At 33.3% G+C, this 25836-nt stretch overlaps 1 protein-coding gene across 2 annotated transcripts; it reads left to right on the forward strand.

Annotated features, from left to right (window-relative positions):
* Window positions 1-942: 942 nt before the first annotated feature.
* Window positions 943-25603, forward strand: LOC134257435 (secretin receptor-like). Of its 2 annotated transcripts, XM_062740053.1 has the most exons (13): window positions 943-1845; window positions 14077-14187; window positions 14517-14653; window positions 15352-15446; window positions 15882-16047; window positions 16276-16432; window positions 17329-17389; window positions 17677-17746; window positions 19981-20072; window positions 20322-20345; window positions 23321-23480; window positions 24632-24673; window positions 24961-25603. In XM_062740053.1, the coding sequence occupies exons 1-13, from the start codon at window positions 1686-1688 to the stop codon at window positions 25324-25326; spliced, it is 1641 nt and encodes a 546-aa protein (XP_062596037.1). In that variant the 5' UTR covers window positions 943-1685; the 3' UTR covers window positions 25327-25603. The 2 variants fall into 2 exon arrangements, with proteins under 2 accessions (XP_062596037.1, XP_062596038.1); XM_062740054.1 differs by lacking the exon at window positions 20322-20345.
* Window positions 25604-25836: the final 233 nt, after the last annotated feature.

The following is a 25836-nucleotide window of genomic DNA, read 5'->3' on the forward strand; positions in this document are numbered from 1 at the left end:
CATACACATGTAACATGCCTGTATACAAATTATAGTTGTTATGTTAATTCATGTGTATTACCGTATTTTTGTTAATATGGACTTTCACATACTACATATTAACATTGCACTTTATCATGCACCACTGTATTAAAAATTGTATTTTTTATGAAAATGATAGTAAAAGCAAAGGTGAAGTTTTCTTTAATGAAATTAATGTGTTGGAAATACGACTTTATAGCTCCCATTAATTGTGATGGAGGAAAAGAATTTTCATAAGTTTAGAAGTACAAAACACCTCCTCCCATTTTCCTTTGAAGGGAATTATCGAATCATAGCCCATTGAAGTAACCCGGAACTTTTGGGGGGATGTGACACAATAATTTATAATCTGATCATTTTTAGATCCGCCTCCCTGAGACTTTAAGACCCCGTTATATTAATGGCTGTTTTAGTGTGTATATTGTCTAGAGAAGTGGTCAGCTAATGAGAGAGGGATTAATCATTTATAGCTGACAGGAAGTTAACGGACCAGGGATCAGGACAATATTTTATCATAAACTTCATCAAGCGTGTGACGTCAGAGAGAGAGAGAGAGAGAGATTATGAAAGAGTGGGATATAGGATTTGTAACTCAATTCTATTTAAACAAATAAAAAAAATGAAACTTAGAGGTAAACAGATATTATCAAGGTTCGTGTTATGTAATACTCAAAAGTCAAATTGTGTGTTAAATATAAACAAAAATCTGATATAGGGAGTTTTATAAGTTGATGCTATAATTTTCAGCATAATGCTAATTTTCATCCTTGACAATATAAAGGATATAAAGGACTGTCGTGATTTATAAAAGGGGAAACGTGAAAAAAGGGGGAAAACCCTTATTTTTAAAGTATTAATTTTTTTGAAAATAAAAAAAAGAGTGATTTACATTCGCTTTAAGATGTTGATAGCGTAAAATAACAGTTTATTTAGACCGCATTATCTTGTTTAGGTTTTGTTGTGATTTGATATAAAGCCACGTCTTAAGATTATATGACACATAAACAGTTAATACTGTGGGGTTTTCTTGTATAGTGTAGTATGCGTGAATCGGTCGACAGTATTGCTGCGCCCTTACGCCCTACATGCGTGGTGGATTTATTTCATTCAAATACATCGTAGCTTTACGTTTTTGTGTGGAAGCGTCGACTTTCCGAAGAGGAAATATTGTCATGTTTGTTTGGTTTAAATCTTGATTTTTAAATTCTCTTTATTTTTTTTTTAACTTTGGAATGCTTTAAACGGAAATTAAAGAAGAGGAGAATTCCATTTAGGGGATATCGCTTTTTGCCTCGTGTATATTGTTGCAGTTGATGGGGGTATTACAAGGATTTTCGTCAAGTGCTCTCTCAGTGTGGAAATAAATAGTTCTTATTGTTAATAAGTGGTTGACACAGATACAGTGATCTGGTGTTTTTCTCCTATTAATTAGCCAGTTTCTTATAATCATCAAAAATAGAAAATATGAGTGCCGGCAATTCTCTGAAAGAATATGCATGCTTTTTTCCAAAGTAGAATATATTTGTGACGCGTGTTGTGCAGAAACACTTGAACATCAGAAGTATCTAAGTATACGACATTTGTTCTTTTTCACTAATCACCCCATCGAGTGGAAATACTTTGGGCACAGTTCAAAATACCTTTCAGTGAAATCCTTGTCGTAAATGCTCCTGAAAACAATGAGAAATCTTTCAAACTCTAAATTTTTCCAGGAGGTTGGTACTTTATTCCATAGCGAGGACCAACAAGAAGCCCTGACGAGGAAGGAGCTGGAATGTATAGGACTGATAGCAGCCGAAAAACACAATCAGAGCCTACATGTTGGTGAGTGGTTTAGTTACTCTCTGTATAAGAGAGAGGGGGTGGGGGTAAGAGAAATAGCAGGTCGGAGAGAGTTGTGTGTTTGTGTCAGAAAGAAAGGGAGACAGTAACAGAGATCTATCTAGAGACAGAGGGAGAGTAAAAGAGTAAGAAAAGGTCCAGAGAGTAAGAGAAGAGCTCGAGTTAGAAAGAGAAAGGACCCGAAATAGATTGAGGGAGAGAGTTAAAGAGAAAGAATGGATGGATCGGAGAGAGAGAAAGTAATTTTGTTGATGTCAGAGAGAAAGAGAATTACAGAGAAAGAGAGAAAACAAGAGATTAAGAGAAAGAGCGGGTCGGAGAGAGAGAGAGAGAGAGAGAGAGAGAGAGAGAGAGATTCTCTAACTTAACGCTATGATTGATGAGGAGGTATTGCCGATAACGGTACATGCCGTTTTTCTGATGTGTTTTTAACGACTTGTCGATGTTTATATTATTGTGTGTACTTTTATCTTTTTATTTACAGGTCCTATCAATATTGTGTATATATGTTTATAAATCTCCGCTCCGCAACCTTTCCATAGATGTTTACTTTGTTTGAAATTAATAGGACTATTTTTTTTCATCTTAATAAAACTATATTTTACCTTTTATTGATTTATATTCATTGTCACATACAAAAAATGCATTACCGTGATATTCTAAATTTCATGACTATTAAGTTTTGCGCTAATACAATTTTTTTTTAATTTCAAGAAAGAAAAAGATAAATAGAACATGTAATTTATCAATGATATAGGTATGTTAACTAATCAATACAATTTACTGAAAAAATATACATCTAAATACAATTCAGCTATCATTAACATTGCACTATATCTTAATAGTCGTATTGCATTACAATAATTGCATGTGACGAGCGGGAAATGCGATAAAACATGATAAAACTCAAACCTAATGACGGTCCGTGGGTCGTTCACCTTAAACTGATAAATTTTGTTGATACGTGCCGAATTCATCAACAACTAAGATCCCCCCTCCTCCTCATTTTCACAGTTTGTATTCACCTTTGATACTGAGGCATTTATGTATATTTAAAACATATTTCTGTAATTTTGCCAGTTCTGTGTGTATTTTACTAAAACACATTTAAGTGCTTTGATTTTTTAATGTGAAATTTGATATATTTCTTGTAATTCATGCTTTAATGGGTGTGCGCGGAGGGGAAGGGGGGGGGGGTATCGTAAGCCAATTTTTTTCTAAAAAAGACATAGTTTAAACGGGGCGGATTAAACCATATGATTGCTAACACCGAAAAGAAAACTATTTTTAAAAACAAGATGTTGAAACACTGATGCCAACGAAACGCAAGGGTTAAAGTTAAAGTTTTCAATTGCAAGTCAAACTCCAAGGTCAAGGTCAAAGGGTCAAAACTGTTGGTATCCAAGAAAAGGACTTGTCACAAGGAATACATCTGTAAAATATGAAAGCCCTTATTCAAACAGTTCAAAAGTTTTTAAAACTGAGTCATACTCTAAGTTCAAGGTGAGAGGTCAAGTCTTTTTTTTTGACCCATTGAAGATCCTGTCACAGTGAATACACATATGAAATATAAAAGCCTTAGTACCAACTAATCATGAGTTATGGTTAAGGTTAAAGTTTGGGAATTCTTGGTAAAGGTGGGTCAATCTCCAAGGTCAAGGCCATGAGGTCAAAAAGATATTTTTTAACGTTACGTGTGACATTTTTTTTTTTTATTAAAATGGATATTTTGCGTTCATTCCGATTTTCCTTTGGTATACAAAATAAAATATTGAAATAAAATAGTTTGTGAAGAAATGTTCAACAGAACACGGTTTAAAAATTATGGGAGGGGCTGGGGGTGTTCCTGTCCACGTGTACCTGTGGAAAATATACTTTGATAAATTGGTTTATTGGATATAATTAATATACTTTTGATTACAAATTAGGCTTAACACGACAACAAGCTGACCAGTATATCCCAGTACTAGCCATTGGTCATGGACCAGTGGACACCGTGACATTCGCACGTGTTGAAAGGTTGGACCATAACCGCCATTATATGTCACGGCGCGTGTTATGTCAATAATTAAACTAGTGCTAATTGTAACGGGGACCGTTACAGATGTTCCCCAAACGCTCCCCATGTCCCTTATCGTGCCTTATTCCTCTAAGACCTTTTATAAACATGCTAAGTATCCCAGGATTTCATTTAAGAACATAAAAGTTACAATGATTTCAACTATCAAGGATATATTGTTTAACGTTTTGCATGCGCGCACACGTACATGTACATGCATATGCAAGATGATTATGGCATGTTGATTAAGCGATTAACATATCTTTCTATCCCGCGAATCAAAGAAAAAAATACATATAGAAATTTACCATTTTTCAAGCATATGTCATATTTTTAATATATCGATTCACATTTTATTTCTCTACTTATTTTAACCCAGGGCTCAAAGTTGGTTTTATTCCGACGACAAGGCAGGGTTAAAGTCGACTAAGGGTATCACGCCAATACCTAACCAATCAAAATGAACTTATTCAATAGTAGTTATACATACATGGAAAAGGGATTTTCCTTTCTGTTCAGAATTTTTTTAATATTTCCTCTCAGGCCATTTTGACAACTCTGATACCTGTGCCTGGTAAATTTTATATACTTTGTAAATAAATATATAATGGTTTTTTGACCGGAACTATTCATTTTTTCCAATGCATAAGGGGCTACTCTGGGTTTTACAAGAGATGTTTAAAAAGACATTCGTGTCAGCTAATGTGACCTATATTGTTTAACACCTTCTTATTAATATTTTTTTCATGAATGCAAATATCTGATTATTTTACGAAGGAGCGTACATGTATATTGATTTTTAATATACCGAAAATCGCTATTTCTGGGGATTGCGTAATTCTAAAAAAATTCAAATAAATTTTAAAGGAAAATTAAACAAAGGATGCTTGGTATTCAAATATTATTTCAAATCAGTAGAATTGAATGCTATTAACGACATCTGAATAAATAGGCTATAAAAGGCTTATATGCCAACTTTGGTCATCTGCACTTTAATTTTAAACACGACAGGATTTGTAATCTTTTCTGTATAAATTAATAATTTCTATATACTTTGGAAACTCAAATGAAATATTTTAATACACTTTCCTCGAGCTCTTTTCTGCAGTTTTCCTGAAATTTTATGTGGGTCCGAGGTGTTATTTGAGTTTAACAGTGATTCTCTACGTTGCCATTAATTTGATTTGTTTGTGTGTGTGGGGTGGGGGTGGGGGGGGGGTATATTTATTCTTACCCTATTTAACGTTGGAGTTGAATCTTGTATCTTATTCCAAGAACTTAAGATTGATTGTGACATTTGGATGAAAGGTCAAGGTCATTAAAAACCACCACCTCTTTAACTTCTAACCTGTCAACCGAAATAAACTCTGAAAGGTGTTTCTAGATACATGTACATGTACTTCATGTTTCTTTTTACCCTTGGGCCAAGGACAAAGGTTAAGGTCGATTTCAAGTTCATAGGTCAAGGTGATTTTGGTAAATAGCTAATAACAACATTTTATTCAGGTTACCAGTGACCTTGACCTAAGTTTCAAGGTCAAGGGTAAAAAGCTCTGCATGCTTCAGTATGTTACATGTCTTGACATTTAGAAGTTCTTAATTCTGCATGAACATCAAACACTGAAGTATACTGTCTTTTAATACATTGTGTGCGGTCGCATGTGCATGCACGTCCATGCATTTACTTTTGATAGTAGTATAATGTAGGCAATCATTATATCTATTCATATTTGAAATTTCACCCTGTATTATTGAGAACCAAGAAAGTTGTAGGCATTTAAAGTTTTAGCCAATCAGATTGCAGCACACGTGCATGTGCGTGCGTTCATGATTATTCTTATATATCATGCTGTAGATCTTCATAATGTAAGACTATGTTCAAAATTTCAAAGGATTTTTTCAGAAAACAAAATAGATATTTAGACGTTTAGTTTCAGTCAATCGCAGCGAGGGGCACCTGCATGCGCGTGAGATCTTGCTATTTTGACCATGTCATCATGTCTATACTACTATTATATCCTTATATTATGAGTTTCAAAGCATTTCATCCAATATTTAAAAAGTTACGGCTAAATCTATTATATTGGTCATTTCACGTGTTACACGTGCGCGCACATGCACGCACGTGCGCGCAAAATGACCTTCGTTCCGCACATCTACATAACGTACCTAGTGACCCTAAAAAGGTTTCACCTAGATCGGATGAGTAGTTTACGAGAACACTCGCGGACAAAAAAGTACCGGAGAACAAAGAAAAAATTCAGAAAAAGTAAAAACAATATGTTCCCAAACTTCGTTTGGGGAACATAATTAGAGCTAGGTAAACAATGTGAATAAATAAGGTGTTATCTGACTTAAAGGATAAACACAAATACTACACTACAAGGATCATATATTTAAATATCTTCTGTCCTTATCAAGTGTTTCCCCTCATTCTTTTGGTATCAGCTTAAATACGGTCACTACGATTTTTAATTGACTTTAGAGGATTAACTGTGCGATAAATGTTTTCTTTTCTTGAGGTAGACTTTTCTTTCAGATAATAGAAACTTTTTTTTGAAAGATGTATGCTTTTTTAAAAGTAAAGTATATAGCTTTGTAAGAATTTATTCTTGAACGAATTCCTGTGAGAAAAAAAAAACTGTCATTAAACTATTCAACTGTGAGACACAAATCGGAAACTTAAAGGGTTACAATGCATGATAAGTTTGATTAAATCTAATCATAAAATAATGTTAAGTGTAATAGGAAATAAGCTCATTGGTATTCCTGTGTGTTGACGATTAACGTATTACAAACCCGTCCTTCACTGGCCAGTCGGACAGCTATTCGTTGTTTATGGTCATTCTCACGCCATTTCGTCACCTTTTATGTGGTCATTGGGTCATAACAAACACGTGCATCTTATAGGACCCGCGTCCTTATCGACCCCACGCCGCCACATTATCGGAAAATAATATTTAGCAAGGATGAATTAATGTTTACTGATTATATACTTAAATTTAAAAAAATATGATTATATAGGACGAATAGAAGACAAGATAATTTGAAAAAAAAAATACTAAATTTACTAAATTTTTAATTCAAACCACATACCCCCCCCCCCCTCCGTTGGCGATGTGATACATGTAAAATGTACAAATAAATATATAGTTTTGTATATATTGATTACAAAATTCAAAATTAATCGATTTATATGTATACATATACAAGTGATATTTTTCATTAGGGAATAACATATCTGTCTAAACTCTGCATTTTTATGAATGATGCGGCGACTCTATTTTTCTTCTTCCATCGACTTAATTCGCAAATACTCTCCAGTGTGCAGCGTAGAAAGGGTTCTTAAAATCCAAATATTTTACTATCTAGTTACAAAATAAGTTTCAATTTTGTGCAATTTATAATCTGTAAAAATATAAGATTTACAATATTGTGTTAAATTTACAATTTACAGTACGATTTACTATTGTGTACCATTTACAGTCTGGTTCAATTAACAATCAAGTAAAAACTTGCAATCAAGTGTAATTTACAATCTAGTAAAGATTACTGTCTCGTAAAGCATATAATTCAGTATTATATAAAAAATAGAATATTGCAATCAGCCCCCCCCCCTTCCCCAACTCGTAAAATAATTTTGCTGTTTTTCAATATTTACATGAAGAGGAAAAACACATGAAGAGCAGTCCTAAGCAGCCTCCTGTTATTTATTCCAAATCATAATTTTGGAACCCTAAAGATAATATTACCTAACCATGAATTTCATCAATCACAGTTCAAGCCAAGCGCGTAGCCAGCATGGAAATAATGTGTACTCAGAAAACGGTCAGGGGTCTGGTGAGGGCCCAGGGGGCGAAGCCCCCGGAAGCTCCTGGATTTTACGAAATTTTTCAGTCATTTTCCCGCAAAAGAAATCGGGCTACATCTCTTTTCTCGAGCAAATACTTAGCTAAGTTAATGCTTTAATGGGTACTTAAGAAAGAGAACGATAATTAAATCAAATTATTTTACGCATATATTGGTAAATATATTTTGGGGGAAAAAGTTTCCAAACGTGACAAGATAAACAGAGAAGTAATTTCAATACTGTTATCATTGGAGTTTAAATATTTCAAAATATAAACGGGGATAGGGGGTCTTTTGTTTACTTATATATCTTGATGGCTTAAACAAGGTGAGAATGCTTAAATAATAATTCTATAAAATGGTAACATCAGCAAAATAAGATTTTCAAACATGATCTTTATTATTATTTACTCTGTACTTTGTTCAGCGTATTTTAAATATTACCATTTTTTGTTTAACTACATTTATTTATTACCTCAACGGAAATTGAAAATCTTATATAGTAGTCCAACGGATTTACAGTTGAGCATTTTGGTTCAATTATATTTTCTCTTCCTCAATAATATTGGAATAAGTTTTTGGAATTTGAATTTATAAAAGACTTTGAATTTGATTGCACAGACATCCTGAATAAAATTTGAATCGAAACAATAAGACGCAAAATAATTTGAAACACGGATTATAGTGCCTTTTTTTCTCTCCGAATAAATCTTTTTTTTTTCTTTTTCTTTTCTTCTTCTTCTTTTATTTTCTTTCTTTTTTTTGAAAATGATGTGTACGCACTTGCGTACTTGCGTATAGGCAGCTACGGTATAGTTCTAGGTATACACTGTTTGTAATCTTTTGAATGTGTATGTTAGTTGTAGGTAAGGATAAAACATGACTCACATGTGACAACTGTAATATGTGGAATTGACTAAGATTAAGCTATACATGTAAGTCCTCCGGCGGATAAGACAGCTATTATAATATATACAATGTAAGTATGGATTAATTATGCAACATAGACGGAAAAGGCGGGAATACTTTAACGCGCACCAATGACAGATGTTTTATTGTGTATTTGCTAAAGCTAAAACTGTATGTTTGTAGACAAGGGTTGAGGTTAATTGTAGGTCAACAGTGTTACATTTAAATCATGCTATCCATGCACTTCCTATCGCTTTTGTTACATGTATGATGGATCCACGGTTTTCTTGTAGAAATATTAGTCGAAGACTTTAGTGTACTTGGTTCCAGAACTTTTTAATTATTTCACATGTGTAATCATTATGCCCCGTAATCGAAGATGCGGGTGTTTATAATTTTTGCCCTGTCCGTCCGTTTGTCTGTCTGCTTATCTATTTGCCCACAAAAACTTTAACCTTGCCATTACTTTTGTGCCATGTGTTACGGCATGCGTACTTTACAGGTTTTATGCGTTATGAGTAGTGTACCACCAAAATTGACCTCTTGATCCTGCTCTTGGATTTTGCACATTTTTACAAAATATGAACACACCTTAACTTTGGCCAATACCTTTAAAGAGTTGGAGCTTCATCTGTGTGTTCATTGTGACAAGACCTTTTGATGGGTCTTTTGACCTTGACATTTAGAGTTTGAACCACTTTTTCAAAAAGCAAAAATCAATTTTGGCCATCCTTTTGAACAGGTAGCACTACACATGTAGGTCTTTCATATTTCACAGATGTATTTTGTGTACAAGACCTTCCTTTGGATACCAACAATTTTGACCCTCTGACCTTGATCTTTGGAGTTTGACTTGGACCTGAAAAACTTCAACAAGGAGACATCAGTGTTTCACAAATACATGTACAGCTTGTTGTGAAAAGATTCTCCTTCAGTTTGATAATTTTGGACTACTTTGACCCGAGTTTGATCTATTTCAAAATGTAACATTGGGCATAATTTTTAAGTAGTTTTAGTCTTCTAATCTTCAAAGATGTTCCCCTTGTGAGAAGACCCTTTCGAACATTATCAAAGATGATCTTTTGATGTTGACTTTTGTTTTCAACCTAGTTTACATTAACTTTTCAATATTTGATGACAAGGGTTCGATATTTCACGAGTGTGTTTCCTGTAACAGGACCTTTCCCTGGGTACCATAAAAGTTGACTCAGTGACCCTTACTTTAGAGTTTGACCTACATTTAAAGACTTTAACCTTTGCCATAAATTTCAAATCGTTTCTGCTTGGGAAATTATATTTCACAATCTAATTTATTGTTACAATACCTTTCTATTTGTAACATTTTCTTGATATCTTGACCATGAGCATGATGAGGTTTGAAATTAATCCGCCTTTGGGAAACATAAAATCTTCGCCATACGCTGCTTTACGGGAGGGGGGGGGGCACATTAGTGTTTCGAAAACTGCACATTTTTTGGTTTTGTTTGTGAAATGGTTTGTGATCTTGGGATTAGTGTCTTACATGTATATCTGCTGTACAGTGTTGTTTTGTAAGTAAATAGTAGGGATTCTGTTATTCATCTCAATCATACATGTACCTGTCTGACTTATTTTAATGCAAAATAAACTTTGAATGTTATCATAGTAAGCATCTTAATGAATAATTTACATGCATAATATACCATTATCTTTGATACAAAGAGAAAAAGAAACGTACCTTTAAAAATAATCAGATGTAACGGGTTTCAAAAACAATCTTATTTGATATTCGGAATTCTTTAATTTCAATGTACAAAGCGAGACTGGTAGCTTAACAAATGAGATCGGGTTCATTGAAAAGTCAAGCTTCAGTTCTGTCTCGATATCACTATTAGGGTTAAAACTCTAAGTCTTACAAGGAAAACGGAACATTAAGTTGTCATTTTTGTCGTATCAAGGTCGTTCAAGGGGATCCCAGGGTGTAACCGCATCCCCCTTTTCAAAAGTAGAAACTTGATCCATAAGATCTTATTAGAGTTTTGCTGTTAAAATTTGTGTAATATTTGGTAAATAGATTTTCAGAACGCACCATAACCAACCAAAATAGTATATATTCATATAAAATATCAAGCCTAGGGGAGGGTACCCCACCCTGACTATCCCTAGCTTCTACCCTAGAGAAGACCTGCTGACGACCCTGTGTATATGCAGCCGTTGAAGAAAGCTTTTTTAAAAAAGAATTTCAACTGTCTCTATAGATAAATTACACATATACAATATCAATATATACACCTAATACTTATTGAAGCTATAAGAAACGCCCAACAAATATTTCGTAATGTTTTTTTACATCATTCAAACATCCCTCGGATCAATAAGCAGATAACTATATGTATTAAAATCGTTCTTTTTCTCGTTTAATCCCTTAATTTGTTAATTGCAGGAAATATCTTTTCTGTCGGATGTTTTGCAAAATAATTACATCTAATTTATTTCATGAACAATCGTGGATTGTTTAAGAAAATCAATTATGTCCCAAAGTCAACGAGCTGCATTTAAAAAAAATGTTATGAAAAGACAATATATCTGTTAAATTAGAGTTATAAGATCGTAATCTCTGCAGAACTGGGAATGTGTTTTCTAGAATACCAGCATTTCTCTTTTAAATCATTCATGCTGATGCATATATTTTTATCAAATTAAAGTTTCAGTGTTATATAATTTAAAAAAAAAAAACTTTAAGTTTCACAGCAAGACAAATGCAGAGAGAGAGGGGGGCAGAATGTCAGATTTTCATGAGATTATGACACTGAGATGTTAAAACAGGTATAGTGCGTGCAAGTGACTGTATAGTAATTTTTGTATGAGAATTTTTTGCAAATGATTCCTATGTCTACATAAAGATGAGTTTTACAGGGGGTTAAAAATCTTTTTATACCAATCAGATCGAAACCAGATTTCAGCAACGATGACGTTTATTGTGTTCCGCTAAATTGAAATCAGCTGTCAATATTTAGCCATCATAAAAACGAACGGGTTTGTGATTATACACTATTTTCTCCCCATTATAAATGATCTGTGTTTAGTTTCTCTCAGCATTGCTTAATTATAGAAATCCTTAAGGTTGGTTTCAATCTGAAGAAAATATGACACCAAACTTTCGAAACGTTTCGCCCCGTACTATTTCAAATATATATGAACATGATGAACATATTTTTGTGTTATAACAATTACACTATATAAAAGAAATGAGAGTGTATAGAATTTACCCAATTACTAAGCTCGTCTATAAATTTAAGAATGAGGAAGATGCGGTGTTTATTTATGACATCTTACGTATATCTTTTAGGAAATCGCCTGTCCTGTGGATCTAAAAATATTCTATCCATAGTAACTTCATGCGCTAGTTAGCTCATCTGAAACCTGATACTCATGATTACTAAGAATGTTATCCCAGTGGGGCTGTATGCCTGTCCGTCTGTCTGTCTATGTTTTTAATTGTCCGTCTGACCATAGCAGTTAGTAGCCATTCATATTTTTTACATTTCCTCCAGAATCGAAATCCTTTGGTTAGGAGGATATTTTAAAGATTTATATAAAGGGTCATGTTAAGGCAACTAACTCTACAGAATCAGATTTTATCAAAACTATAAAGATATCAAAGAGATTATGTTTCCTTTGAAGGTATACATGTAACTGAAAAAGTGAAAGAAAATGAAGAAAAAAATAAGAAGTCACATAAAACATTGAACATCGGGAGGGGCCATAACTTTCTCTGTACTGGTATAGATAAGTCGGTCTTAAATACGGAGGTTTACTTTGTAGTTTTCTATAAAGGGAGAGTAATCTGATCAGAATGTCGAGTTATTCACTCCTTGACGATAATCCATGTCCATAAATCAAGTAAAATCACATAACATGTGATAGTGAGTTTTATGTCACAACAAGCAAAACAAAAGCAAAAACATTTTTTTTAAAATTTGTTATTAAACGTTGCATATATATAGACATATGTTGTTTAAATTTATTTTATTATATTGTATTACATTAGATGTCATTATCATCATATAATTTACTCGTCATATTTAAAAAATGCATTGTAATAATGAATATTTATACTTCATAACAAAGATTGAAAGAAGAAGCATTTTTACAAGTAGGCAAATTGATCTGTTTCAATCCAATCAAATACTAGCCATCGAAAGAATTAAATGACAAGGAAATAATCAATGTTACTTATTTCAATTGGAACGTAACTTTAAAAACCTGATATAGCGATAGACAATTTCATAATCACAACCAGAAGTCTCTGTCGAGACTGTAGCTCTACTGGTTTGTATTGATCAAAAACCGATGCATAGAATTATGTATCTTAGTGTAGTCTACTTGTGTGATAAGTTATATTGAAATCAGACCAAAACTGTAGGAGTAGCATTTTAAAGGAATTCCACAGAAAATTCTACTTTTAGTAACCATGGCAACACCGTTCATTGAAATCAAAAACCGATGCACTATTATATGTAAATTAGTGTAGTTTACTTGTGTGCCAAGTGATAATGAAATCAGACCAAAACTTTAAGGAGTAGCATTTTAAAGGAATTTCTCAGAAAATTCTATTTTTAGTAACCATGGCAACACCGTTCATCGACATCAAAAACCGATGCACCATTTTATGTATCTTAGTGTAATCTACCTGTGTGCCAAGTTATATTGAAATCAGACTAAAATTGTAGGAGGAGTAGCGTTTTGAAAAATTGTTTACAGACAGACGGACAGACAGACGGACGGACGCCGGACGCATTACTATCGCATAAGCTCCTCTGGTCTCTGACCAGTAAAGCTTAAAATTAGATTGGATAATTTCAATCACCCACCTTCCTCTTCCATTGATGCATAGAAAAGGGAGATAACTAGGAAACATAGTGACTAAGAACCGACAATGTACGGACGGATAAGTAAATTCCGAGTTGACTCAACTATCATGTTGTAAATTTTGAATTTACTAGGGGGAGGTAATTGCAAAATTTACAACATGATATACAACATGATACAACCATCAGTTTCTCACAAAATAACACTTAGAGGTGAATTATAATGACATATAATAAACGGGAAGAGCTTCGATAACAACGCATTTTGTGTGACAAAATCAAATATGCGGTATATAATAATCATACTTCATATCAAATAAAACTGTTTTTATACATACACCAAATTCAAGAATATTTAGAAACAGTTTTTTTAATATTAAAACTAAGTTATGACAATTTTTATACTGTTACATAGAGACTAAGAGGACGCATTATATTTTGGCTATTTTTTAACAGTATACAGTACATGTACGTGTATATTTTTTTTACCTTTTAATCTATACATAATTGTAGACTAATTAGTTTATGTTGTAACTGTTTTGACAGGGATCCATTGTAGAAGAGCCTGGGACACGGTGATGTGTTGGCCCCCCACCCCTGCGGGTCAGTTAGCGATCCAGCCCTGCCCCAGTCACATTAAGAACATCGATACCAGTAGTAAGTCATCTACTGAGTCTAAAATACTGCGTGGCTCAATGGTAGGAGTGTTTGCTCTAAAGTCTCGAGTTCGAATCCCACTGGCTGCAGTGAATAACGTAAACATACTAGAGAACGTCGTGTTCGATTAGAACCCAGCATCCCTCTATACTCCTGTATAAAAATTGCTAAGGAAGTTCCAGAAGAAATCTAATTGATTTTATTAATTAGAATGCTTACAATTTAAGGACGCCTTGCAGCGCAAGATTTAAGATCAATTATTATAAATATATGGCCTTACAACTAGAAAATTTCGTTTTAAAAAAGTATTTTCATTATTCTAACTACAGATAATGCTTCAAGACAATGTAATGAGGATGGTTCTTGGTTTGTTAATCCGCTCAACAACAATACATGGACCAACTTTACCCAATGCATCGGGTCAAAAACCAACGAGGACCCTCGTACAGTTCCGGCCCTGATCGAGGTAAATATAGGAATTATGCGACAAACGTAAAGAAGACTATTTTCTTTTTTATCATAGAAGACAAGTGACTTGTGCTTCTTAAAATATATAGCTTTAGATATACTTTTCATCTATAGTAAACATCACCTCGAGAGTAGAGTAAATTGAATAGTTAACTTCTGAATCTCAAAACACATTCTTTATTCATACACATGAAAGCCTGACAAGAAGGAAAAAAGTTATAAAATCAAACACTCCTTTTGTTAAAGTGGAAAAGCCAGTGATTTATAAACTGCTCTTTTGTCCATCACTTTTATTATGTACATGCAAGAAGTTCTTTATACTGTAGATCAGTAAATTTTCCCGACACTTTATTTTCGCGAGACTGTCATTTACTCTTTATTAGCGAGACATTAATTTCAAGAATTGCTGTAACTTCTCAATAAAATCTTAAGGTCTACTATTATACGCGAGATAAAAAATTTCGCGAGCTTATTCTCTCGCGTGATAACGCGAAAGTAAAGTTCTCGCGAATAAAAAAGTGATTTACAGTATATATGTTCTCACCCCCCCCCCCTCCCCGCTAAAAAACGTTTTGAAATTTTTATCTGCATGTCTTCTTATTTTTTGTGTACAAGTTATCCCTAACCATTGAGCTTTTGCGCGTGTTAATAAAAATTTATTTTAAATAATTGATTGTTATTTGTTTTAACTTTCAGCAATATGCGGACTCGGTTCGTCTGATGTATAACATCGGGTACGGTCTCTCCCTGGCGTCCTTAGTGATAGCCGTGTTCATCATGATTTACTTCAAGTGAGTAGTTTTCTGCTTCCTTATATGTGTACTAGACAGAGTGAATTTGATCCTGGATATTTCATGCATTTAATGATATGTCAACATCACAACTAAGATTTACAAGAAGAGAATATTAATGTTTGCTTTATTCTTTTTTTTTAACGCGGATTAAAGGCATTTTTTTTTAATTCCAATGAAATGCTACATATTACTATGCGACAGTATGATGTAGCGATAGCACAATGACGATAGTGCGGTGACGATGAAGCGATATTCAATTTTGCTCCCACGTACTATCCTACCATCGTCATCGCATTATCGCGCAGTTGTATCATCGTTCTTCGCGCCATCGACGTTTAAGTCGATGCTCGATGGTGTAATCTAGTGAATTGCATGGCCCTATTCGGATTCTATACAGAGTGTACACACCTGTACATTTATTTAATGTTGTAGGAAGCTCCACTGTGCTCGTAACGCCATCCATATCAACCTGTTTGTGTCTTTTATTCTGCGTGCCATTGTCTCCTTCATCAAGGAAAATCTACTGGTAGAGTTCGTAGGATTTCCCGGTGACGTGTACTATGACCATGGTCAAATTAAATTTAGAGATGACGTCACTGTAAGTATTATTTTTATCTGCTTAAAGAAATTGGAAGGGGTTTCTATATAAGTCCATCTCAATCTCAATAAAAATCAGATATTTCCTTCTCTTTCACTATTTTACAACCAAGTTTACACTTTTATTACTTTCTTTTTACAACACTGTTTAATTACTAAATTAACACTTTTATTACATTCTTTTTACAGTTATTTTAAAATTACACAGTATACACTTTTGTCATTCCAGCATTGGGAGTGTCGGTTATTTTTCTCTCTGTATAACTATACATTGGCGGCTAGCTACATGTGGATTTTTGTGGAGGCGCTGTACCTCCAGATATTGATATCTGTCTCTGTATTCACGGAGAAAAACAGAACTAAGTGGTTCATGTTACTAGGATGGTGTAAGTATTGCTGGATTTATTTCAGTTCCATACAAGTTACGTTATAAGTTCTTATGTACTTACGAGGGCTGTTCAATAAATAATGTCCTCGGTACTCAGAAAGAAGCAAACGACGCTTTTCAATGATTAAGTCTTCATGATTTTACTCATTAATCTCTTTTAATTCAAACACATGTCTGTAACATTTTTTATCCAATTTCTGATTGCTTTTAGAACTCATTTTTGGGTATGACCCTTAGTATACTGGAAAATGACAGATCCAATGATTTCCTGGACTTGTTTTTTTTCCTCCTGAAAGATGTTTTTTTAAAGTTTGGAAATAGAATTAAGTCAAAAAGTCAAAAATCTGGCAAATATTGTTAATGTGAAAAAACATTAACTTTCTGTTTATCCCAAAACCCCTTTACTCTTCAGGGCATGCGGGTTTGGACGGCGTCATGAAGAAATTCAATATAGCGGATTCTTGATTCTGGGTCCTTCCTCTAATGAACCTTTCGATCTTTTTGGAAAAAAATTTGCTTTCTATACTCCTCCAGATATTAAACTGTCCCCTCAAATACGAATTTGAACAACAATACCACTAATATTTAAGAAAATTGCATATAAATCTGTCTTTGTGCTCTTGCATACCTTTGCTTTTTTCAGACCTTCGCCGTTTTTATCAGGTACTTCTTTTGGTAAATTTTGTTTTGATGATTTTAAGCAATAGATTCATGTTCCAATATGTTAGTTTACAATAGATTATTATAATTTAATTCCTCTTGTGTCCGTTTACAATGTTTTCGTTACTTTTTGCTCTTCTCGATTAGATTCAGTTTTAATAATACAAGAACCAAGTCGTATGTAATTTAACATTACATGATTAATTATTTAATAAATAGTGTGTCCATTTACAGTATTTCCATTAAGTTTTGTTGTACCATGGGTTCTTGTTCGGATTTTTGAATTCAATGAACTGTGAGTATACATGATTCAAACATTAGATTGGATTATTTTTATGGCCCCAAACATTTAAATTTAAAAAAATTAAAAGATATCTTCAAGTCATGTAAACTTATCAATTACTAGTATGCGTTGTTGAAGTTGTTGGGAACTTATTATTGCTTTGCGAGTTTGTATAACAGTGGTTAAACGGATTACCATGCACTTAATATGATAAATTTCGATAAGGCTTCGTTATTTACGTATAACAATAGGAAATATATCTGATTATAATTTAGTTTTTATTTTCTTTTAATCTCCAGCTGTTGGAACATTCAGAGGAACCAGCTGATTACGTTAATTATATACGGACCAATTACGGCCACAGTTCTGGTAAAATATCAAACATATATACCTTAATGTTTGAACTTATCATTTGAACAGTGTATTTTATTAGGTCACCTGAGTAAACTCAGGTGACCTATTGCTATCCGTTTTCGTCCGTCGTCGTGCGTCGTGCGTCGTGCGTCGTGCGTTGTGCGTTAACATTTGAACATTTTCAGCTTCTTCTCTGCAACCACTGAACCAATTTCAACCAAATTTGGCATAAAGCATCTATGTGTGAAGGGGAACAAAAATTGTGAAGTTCATGATCCCTGCCCCCCTGGGGCCTGAGGGGTGGGGCCAAAACCATTAAAATTAATGCAATCTTTAAAAATCTTCTTCTTTACTCCTGGACATCAAGCAGTCAAACTGTTTGCATGATTGTAATCAGCAATGAGTCCTCTACCAAAATTGTGAAATTCATGGCCCTGGGGTCAGGGGTTCTAGTGCTAGGGCGGGGCTAAATAATTAGGTAGTGAAAATGCATTATTTCTTTGAAAATCTTCTTCTCTGCTCCTGGGTATTAAATAAATCAACTAAGTACATAGTTATAATGAGCAAGAGTGTCTCTACCAAAATTGTGAATTTTATGGCCCCAGGGTCAGGGGTTCTGGTGTTAGGGCGGGGCTCTATTGATTATATAGTGAAAATACATGAATTCTTTGAAAATCTTCTTCTCTGCCCCTGGGTATCAAATAAACTAACTAAGTACATAGTTATGATGAGCAAGAGTGCCTCTACCAAAATTGTGAATTTTATGGCCCCAGGGTCAGGGGTTCTGGTGTTAGGGCGGGGCTCTATAGATTATATATAGTGAAAATACGTGAATTCTCTGAAAATCTTCTTCTCTGCTCCTGGGTATTTCATAAACTAACTAAGTACATAGTTATGATGAGCAAGAATTCCTCTTCCATAATTGTGTATTTTTTGGCCCCAGGGTCAGGGGTTCTGGTGTTGGGGGGGGGGGGGGCTCTATAGATTATATAGTGAAAATACATGAATTCTCTGAAAATCTTCTTCTCTGATCCTGGGTATTTAATAAACTAACTAAGTGCATAGTTATGATGAGCAAGAATGCCTCATCCATAATTGTGTATTTTTTTGGACCCAGGGTCGGGGTTCTAGTGTTAGGGCGGGGCTCTATTGATTATATAGTGAAAATACATGAATTCTTTGAAAATCTTCAATTCTCCTCCTGGGTATTAAATAAACTTACTAAGTGCATAGTTATGATGAGCAAGAGTGCCTCTACCATAATAATGAATTTTATGGCCCCAGGGTCAGGGGTTAGGGTGGGACTGTATTGATTATATAGTGAAAATATATGAATTCTTTGAAAATCTTCTCCTTTGCTCCTAGGAAATAAATAAACTAACTAAGTACATAGTTATGATGAGCAAGAATGCCTCTTCCATAATTGTGAATTTTATAGCCCCAGGCTCAGGGGTTCTGGTGTTATGGTGGGGCTCTATTGATTATATAGTGAAAATACATTCAATCTTTAAAAATTTTCTTCTCTGCTCCAGGGTATTAAGCAGATGAACTACAAATAAAGTTATGATGAATATAGTTATGATAGACAAGGGCCCATATCTTACAGAATTGTGAATTTCAAGGCCCCAGGGTCAGGGGTACCATAGAGGGGGGGGGCTGTACTTATATACTGAAAATGAATGAATGGTTTGAAATCTGCTCCTTGGTATTAATTAAATAACAAGGCCAAAGGGTCAGGGGTTCATGTATGGTAGGGGCACTACTGATTATTGCTGAATATTACTGATTAGTTGAAATGCATTTTGTGTTCCCTTACCCTGCGTATGGGTATTAAGTAAACAAACTAAGCAACTGCTAAGTGTATTGTAATGATGATCAATGGTGCCTCTTTCAAAATTGTGAATGCCATAGCATCTGGCTTAAAACATGAATCAAGTTTAATCACTGGAAAGTTGTTGCATAATGCTCAGGTGACCTATAAGGCCCATGGGCCTCTTGTTAAAAAAAAAATTATTAATTTTGTATGTCAAACTTAGAAATATTGTTGCTTAGAATTAATGAAAAAGAAATATAAACGTAGAAAAAAAAGGAACATAAGTATGATCATCACATATAATTAATAATGCATACTAAATCTTTTTATCCGATACAAACAATCACTAGAAAATGCCCATTGTAAAATATTTGATGAAAAATAAAACTTTTCTGTCTTGAAGACATGCAGAACTTTTTTTTTTTTTCATTTTCAGATACAGTTTATTATTTTCATTAACATTGTTCGAATATTATTCACCAAACTTCATGCATCATCCGGGCATCAGACAAACAGCTTCCGGTACAGGTGTGTATATTTCAGAAATCACGTGATAATAGCAGTGGGGGAAATCTATTGTATTTCACGACTACCACCAGCTTGCCTTCTTAGCATCCAGAATCCTTTTATGTGGAAAAATGACTGTCCTGAAATGGCTTCCATTTTTTTATTTTGTTTCATATGACTCTTTTTCCTTTTAAGTTTAATTACAGTTCTTTTCAATTTTGTTTGACGGTTGTTATAGAATGTTACCACGCCATTTTGTTTCTATTTTAGTCACATTGATGGTCACATGATCAGGTAAACAGGAAGTTGGGTGTGTTTTAAGTTAATAGGTTGTTAGGTGTCTAGCGATGCATATCACCTGATGTTCATAGATGTTTGTGCACGTGCAATGGTTAGTGGACAAATAACGGTACATCTGGAGACACTGGTATAATGTGTTCATCCTAGTGAATTGTTTACACTTTCATTTCATTCTATACTTGTATTGGTCGAATATCAAAAAAGTAGCTACATAAGTACGGTGTATGCATCAGTCTTTCTATTAGTCTATTACAAATTTTCAGTTTTTTTACACCCCTCCCCCAATCTTAGGACTGCAGTTTGTAGTTTACTGTTTAAAAAGTAGATACCATTACGATGCATAAGTCTTTTGTATCTTTTATTCATTTATAACAATGACATTAATAATCAAATTAAACTTTCCATTAAAACTAGTGATTGTTTGCTTTGATTGATTGTTGTTGATTTGTGGCTTTTTTCATTTTTTAATACTTTCATTGACAAATCTGACCCTTAGAAAAAATCTCACGAAGAAATGCTTAAGGTTTTTCCACTCTCACATTTATTATGGTTTAAAGTACAAAGCCTGCATTTATTTTAATATACCGGGTAATTTAGCAAATTTAAATTTATTATAATATAATTTTATATATTTTATATATATTATATATTAAATAAATATAAATTTAACAAGTATTGTAAATACTAGTCTTGTATATACCGGTAGGCCTCCATATTATTAAAAATAAGAGTTAAAAACAAGATGTGTTTGTGAAACACTATGCGCCCGGCGGCAACAAAGTTTAAAAAAATCTATTTTTAGCATATTGGTCACAGGCAAGGTCACAAGGTCATTGACCTTGGTGTCGTTTGAAAGAACTTAATCGGTGGAGTATGCATACCAAATATGAATTTCCTATCTCCTATGGTTCAAAAGTTAAGGTAAAAAGTGTAAAAAGATATTTTTAGCATATAGGTCACAGTCAAGGTCACAAGATCATTGACCTTGATGTCATTTGAAAGGACTTTATTAATAAAGTTAGTTTACCAAATATGAAGTCCCTATCGCCTATGGTTCAAAAGTTATGACAAACAGTGGAAAAAACTATTTTTAGCATATAGGTCACAGTCAAGGTCACAAGGTCATTGACCTTGATGTCATTTGAAAGGACTTTATTAGTGGAGTATGCATACCAAATATGAAGTCTGTATCTCTTATGGTTCAAAAGTTATGGTGAAGGTTAAAGTTGACAACAGACAGACAGACAAACAGATAAACAGACAAACAGACAGGACAAAAACAATATACGCCCGGGATCTATCGATCCGGGCGCATTATAAACGGTAGAATATATCAACATAGAAAAGGCCGGACACTTTTGTAAATAATATTATAAAAGTTATTTGAAAACCGGTTAAAATACACTATCCCCCCCCCCCCCCATGGCAATTTATGATGAGGATCGAACTTCTGAAATCCAAGTCAAACTTCAGGGTAAAAAAGTTAAAATTGTTGGTATCCAAAAGGAGGTCTTGTAATAAGAAACCTGTGAAATATAACAACCCTAGTTCTAGCTGTTCAAAAATTATGGCCATGGTTGAATTTTTTCAAAAGGTAGTCAAACTCTAAGGTCAAGGTCAAAAATATTTATACCCACTGAAAGGTCTTGTCAAAATAAATAAATACATTCATATTGAGTATGAAAGCCCTAAAACCAACTGTTCAAATGTTATGGCTAAGATTAAAGTTTGGTAATTTTAAGTAAAAATGTGTCAAACTCCAAGGTCAATGTCAAGAGGTCAAATTTGGTGGTACCCAAAGAAAGAACCTGTCACAAAAATTGCACCTGTGAAATCTGAAACCATAGCCATACCCACTCAAATGGTATGGGCTAGGTTTAAGTTGACAACAGAGAGACAGACAAACAAACATACAGGTAAACCGGTTATTCCATTCCGGGGGCATAATAAATATGGGCAAATTATTCTCGTTTGTTTTAAAAACCAAATTTAGTTCACGTGTACTTATATGTTTAACATGTGCATACAATGTAGTTATATGTTGTTTTGTAGGTGTATATATAGATTGTGATGGTGTATTTTTGTGTAATATAAACGTTTTAAGACAAATAAGAATATACATTAAAAGTAGCGATTTTGTGTTAATTTTTACGAAAGACTTTGCATTAGGAGTTCTCAGTCAATCGTTCCAAACAACAATTATAGACATCCGGTCAGACTGACGTTGACCTTAATGCGCAAGCAACTGGAATAAATTAATTTTGATTACCTTAAAAATAGAGTCAAACATAGACTCTATATATAGCTTTTACGTCAGTGAATATAGTAAATATATTACAGAATATGCATGTATATATGGTTTTGTGTTATATCTTACTGAGTATTCATTTCTGAATGTTATGTCTTCAATGGGAAACAGAATTTACGCATGCCTTGTAGAGGTTCTTATGTTGTATATTTACGTAAACAACATGTAATTACATTAAAGGATTATCACATTTATTAATTTTTTTTGTATCAAAACAATACTGTTTATAGCTATGTCTTTTTCCTTTAGGCATAGATGACTACGACTATATTAAAACAATAACTATAAGACTAGCCTTTTGAAAATAAAGATACTTTAGTTTGTTTTTATTTTTACGTAAGAAATGAAAATGAATTATAAACGTCTTACGAAATTAAACTATATTATAAACGTTTTTCGATTTCTTTAAACTGAAAATTTGTCCTATCTCTCATAAACTCTAATTTGTGAATAAAATTTTGTATAGGTATCTTACTCTCCAAGGTAGTGTAGTCTTTATGTATAATTAAAAAAAATATATAGTTTTGGATAAATATTAAATTTCATAGAATTTTATATATAATTCATAGTCCCCCTTTTGTAGCCCATAACGATATTGATTTCTTCCTTTTTAAAAAAAATTCATAAATTCATTAGTTGATGCTTTATCTTTGTTTTTCAGACGCTTGGCTAAGTCCACGTTGATCCTTATTCCCCTGTTCGGGGTTTATTACATCATATACTCTGTTAATTACCTCATGTCAAGCTTCGGCTATCTAGATGAGAAGTCCATGATGTACTTCATCTTGTGGTGGTCAGAATTATTCTTCAACTCCTTTCAGGTAACGTATAATACGCTTTATGCAGAGATCGAAGTAGATTCCATTTCATATACCGGTAGTTTTAAATTTATCGCTTATAACAGATTACGTCACGTAAAAAATTACTTTCCTGTCATTTTAAAGAACTATATGCGGTATATTGCATATATTTGTCAATATAAAGTCAAAACACAAAAACACAAAAGTCAAATTTTGAAAACTTCCTGAAATGTGCTGAATTCAATAAATTGTATGAGAAATATAAATTAAAAGAAAATATTATAGTTTCAAAGCAGTGTATTCACAATTTTTGTTTTTATGATGTCACAAACTAGTCCGATTTTATATCCTTTTTCAGAAAGAGGACAAAATGGACAAAATTGCAACAATTTTAGCTTTAGAATTCAAAGAGCGCAAGTTTGATCAGGAACATTATTGACGTATTTCATTGATATTATCATTCTACACATTATATCAAAATATTGATCCTGAACACACATGCGCTTGGTGAATTTTACTCAAAATATCGACGAAATATTTACATTTTTCTGTAAAATTCATGAAAAACTGAAATTTACGCCATGTTTTTGACGTCATTACGTACATATGACGTCATTACTTATGAAAATATTCAGTGCTTTGAGGTCAGCATATACTCCCTTGTTTAAGAACTTAATTTTAATTAATATATCTCTATCAAAGTTTGATTTGGGGGGCAAATATTGTTTATTACCGAATAAAGTTCTCTATCGGATAAAACAAATAACGTCATTTTTTAAAAAGTTATCATCCCTGTAATTTTTTTTAAATGTACCGGATATAACGAATTATGTCACTTTTCATGAAAATGACGTTTTTTTTTTAATTTTAAAATCGGATATAACGAATTACGTGCCTTAACAAAAACTACGACATTCTGTAGTTTTAAATGGATCGCATTTAATGAATTACGCCACTTTATATTCAAATCGTTTATCCTTGGCACTTCGATACAAATATGTTAAACTATATTAGTAAGGTGTAATTGATTTGAATTTCAAGTTTCTTAAATGTTAAGGTTCCTTGCAAAACATACTTATGGTTCTGCAATTTATCGGATAAGACTAGGACAATCGGCTTCTAACTTCGATTTTTTTTTTAATTTCAATAACCTACCTTTGTTTTTTTTTTAGGGTTTTATCCTAGCGATGCTTTTCTGTTTCCTGAACGCTGAGGTAAGAATGCCTGTTTATTATTATTGCAATGACTTTTTATATAAGTTTATTATGAACCTTATTTCACTTGTAACAGTGATTGATAGTTTTAAGAAAAATAAAACCATCTCTCCATAAAAAGAATTTGGCATCTATTAGACCAGAGTTTGTCCATATTTTTATTTCCATCCCCTTTTTCACAAAATATCATCAATCAAAATAAGTGTTGTTATAATTTTACAACAACAGAGATCGACCGTTTTTTTTCTTGCCATTATAACCTGCGATGTTCATCATTCTATCTCCAGGTACAGGCGGAATTCAGAAAAGTTTGGCGCCGGCACATTACGGACAGGACCGGGAGTATCAGAACAACACGAACATTTTTGTCCCGGACACGAAATTCTGTTAAACAACCGACGTCCAATGGGAATGCATCACATAAAAGCGAAAAGGACGATAATCCTATTAACCAATCAGATTCAACGTTGCTTACATCCTTCCAAAATGAAACAAACTGTGAAAATGAAATTCAAAGGAGAATTGTAGACACTGAAATAACGGAGACAGAGACATCACCGTGTATAAACAATAACCAGACAGTGACTGAAAACTGTGATAAAAATAACGGAATCTGTGTCAAGGACGAATTCGCCTATAAGTCGATATCGTAGTATAAGTCCAGGGCCACTTAAATATTTTTGCTTGTAATATTTAAGAATTGAATCCTTGAGAAGGAAAAAGAAATATAAAATTTATGTTTATCATCTGATGATTAATAGCGCCAGTTTGGATAATCCAAGAAACTTACCATTTAATTAATTGGATTTAAATTGGATTTAAAAGTACTTATTATAAAATGCTTGAATTGAAACATATAGATTGGGCAATTTTGTGGTAATTTCTAATAGTTTTGTGGGATGCGTTTAGTATTCAAGGTAAATCGATACATGCATGCTTGAAACGTAAAATACACCCCAAGTTTTTGTTTACCATTAAATTTCATTTTTTATGTATACACCAGATGCGGCCTATAGATCGTTTTGAATATTTTGATCCCCTTGAATTGCAACTTTAAAAAATGAAAGTTAAGTTGAATACGGCAACATGGTATGCAAATGAATACTAAATAGTATTATATACTGTGTTACATTTGTAGATCCCATTTGTTTATGTTAATACTT

This window comes from Saccostrea cucullata, unplaced genomic scaffold (assembly GCF_032062105.1).
Source record: "Saccostrea cucullata isolate Sc308-1 unplaced genomic scaffold, CSIRO_AGI_Scuc_v1 ctg5601, whole genome shotgun sequence".
NCBI classification, from domain to species: Eukaryota; Metazoa; Mollusca; class Bivalvia; order Ostreida; family Ostreidae; genus Saccostrea; species Saccostrea cuccullata.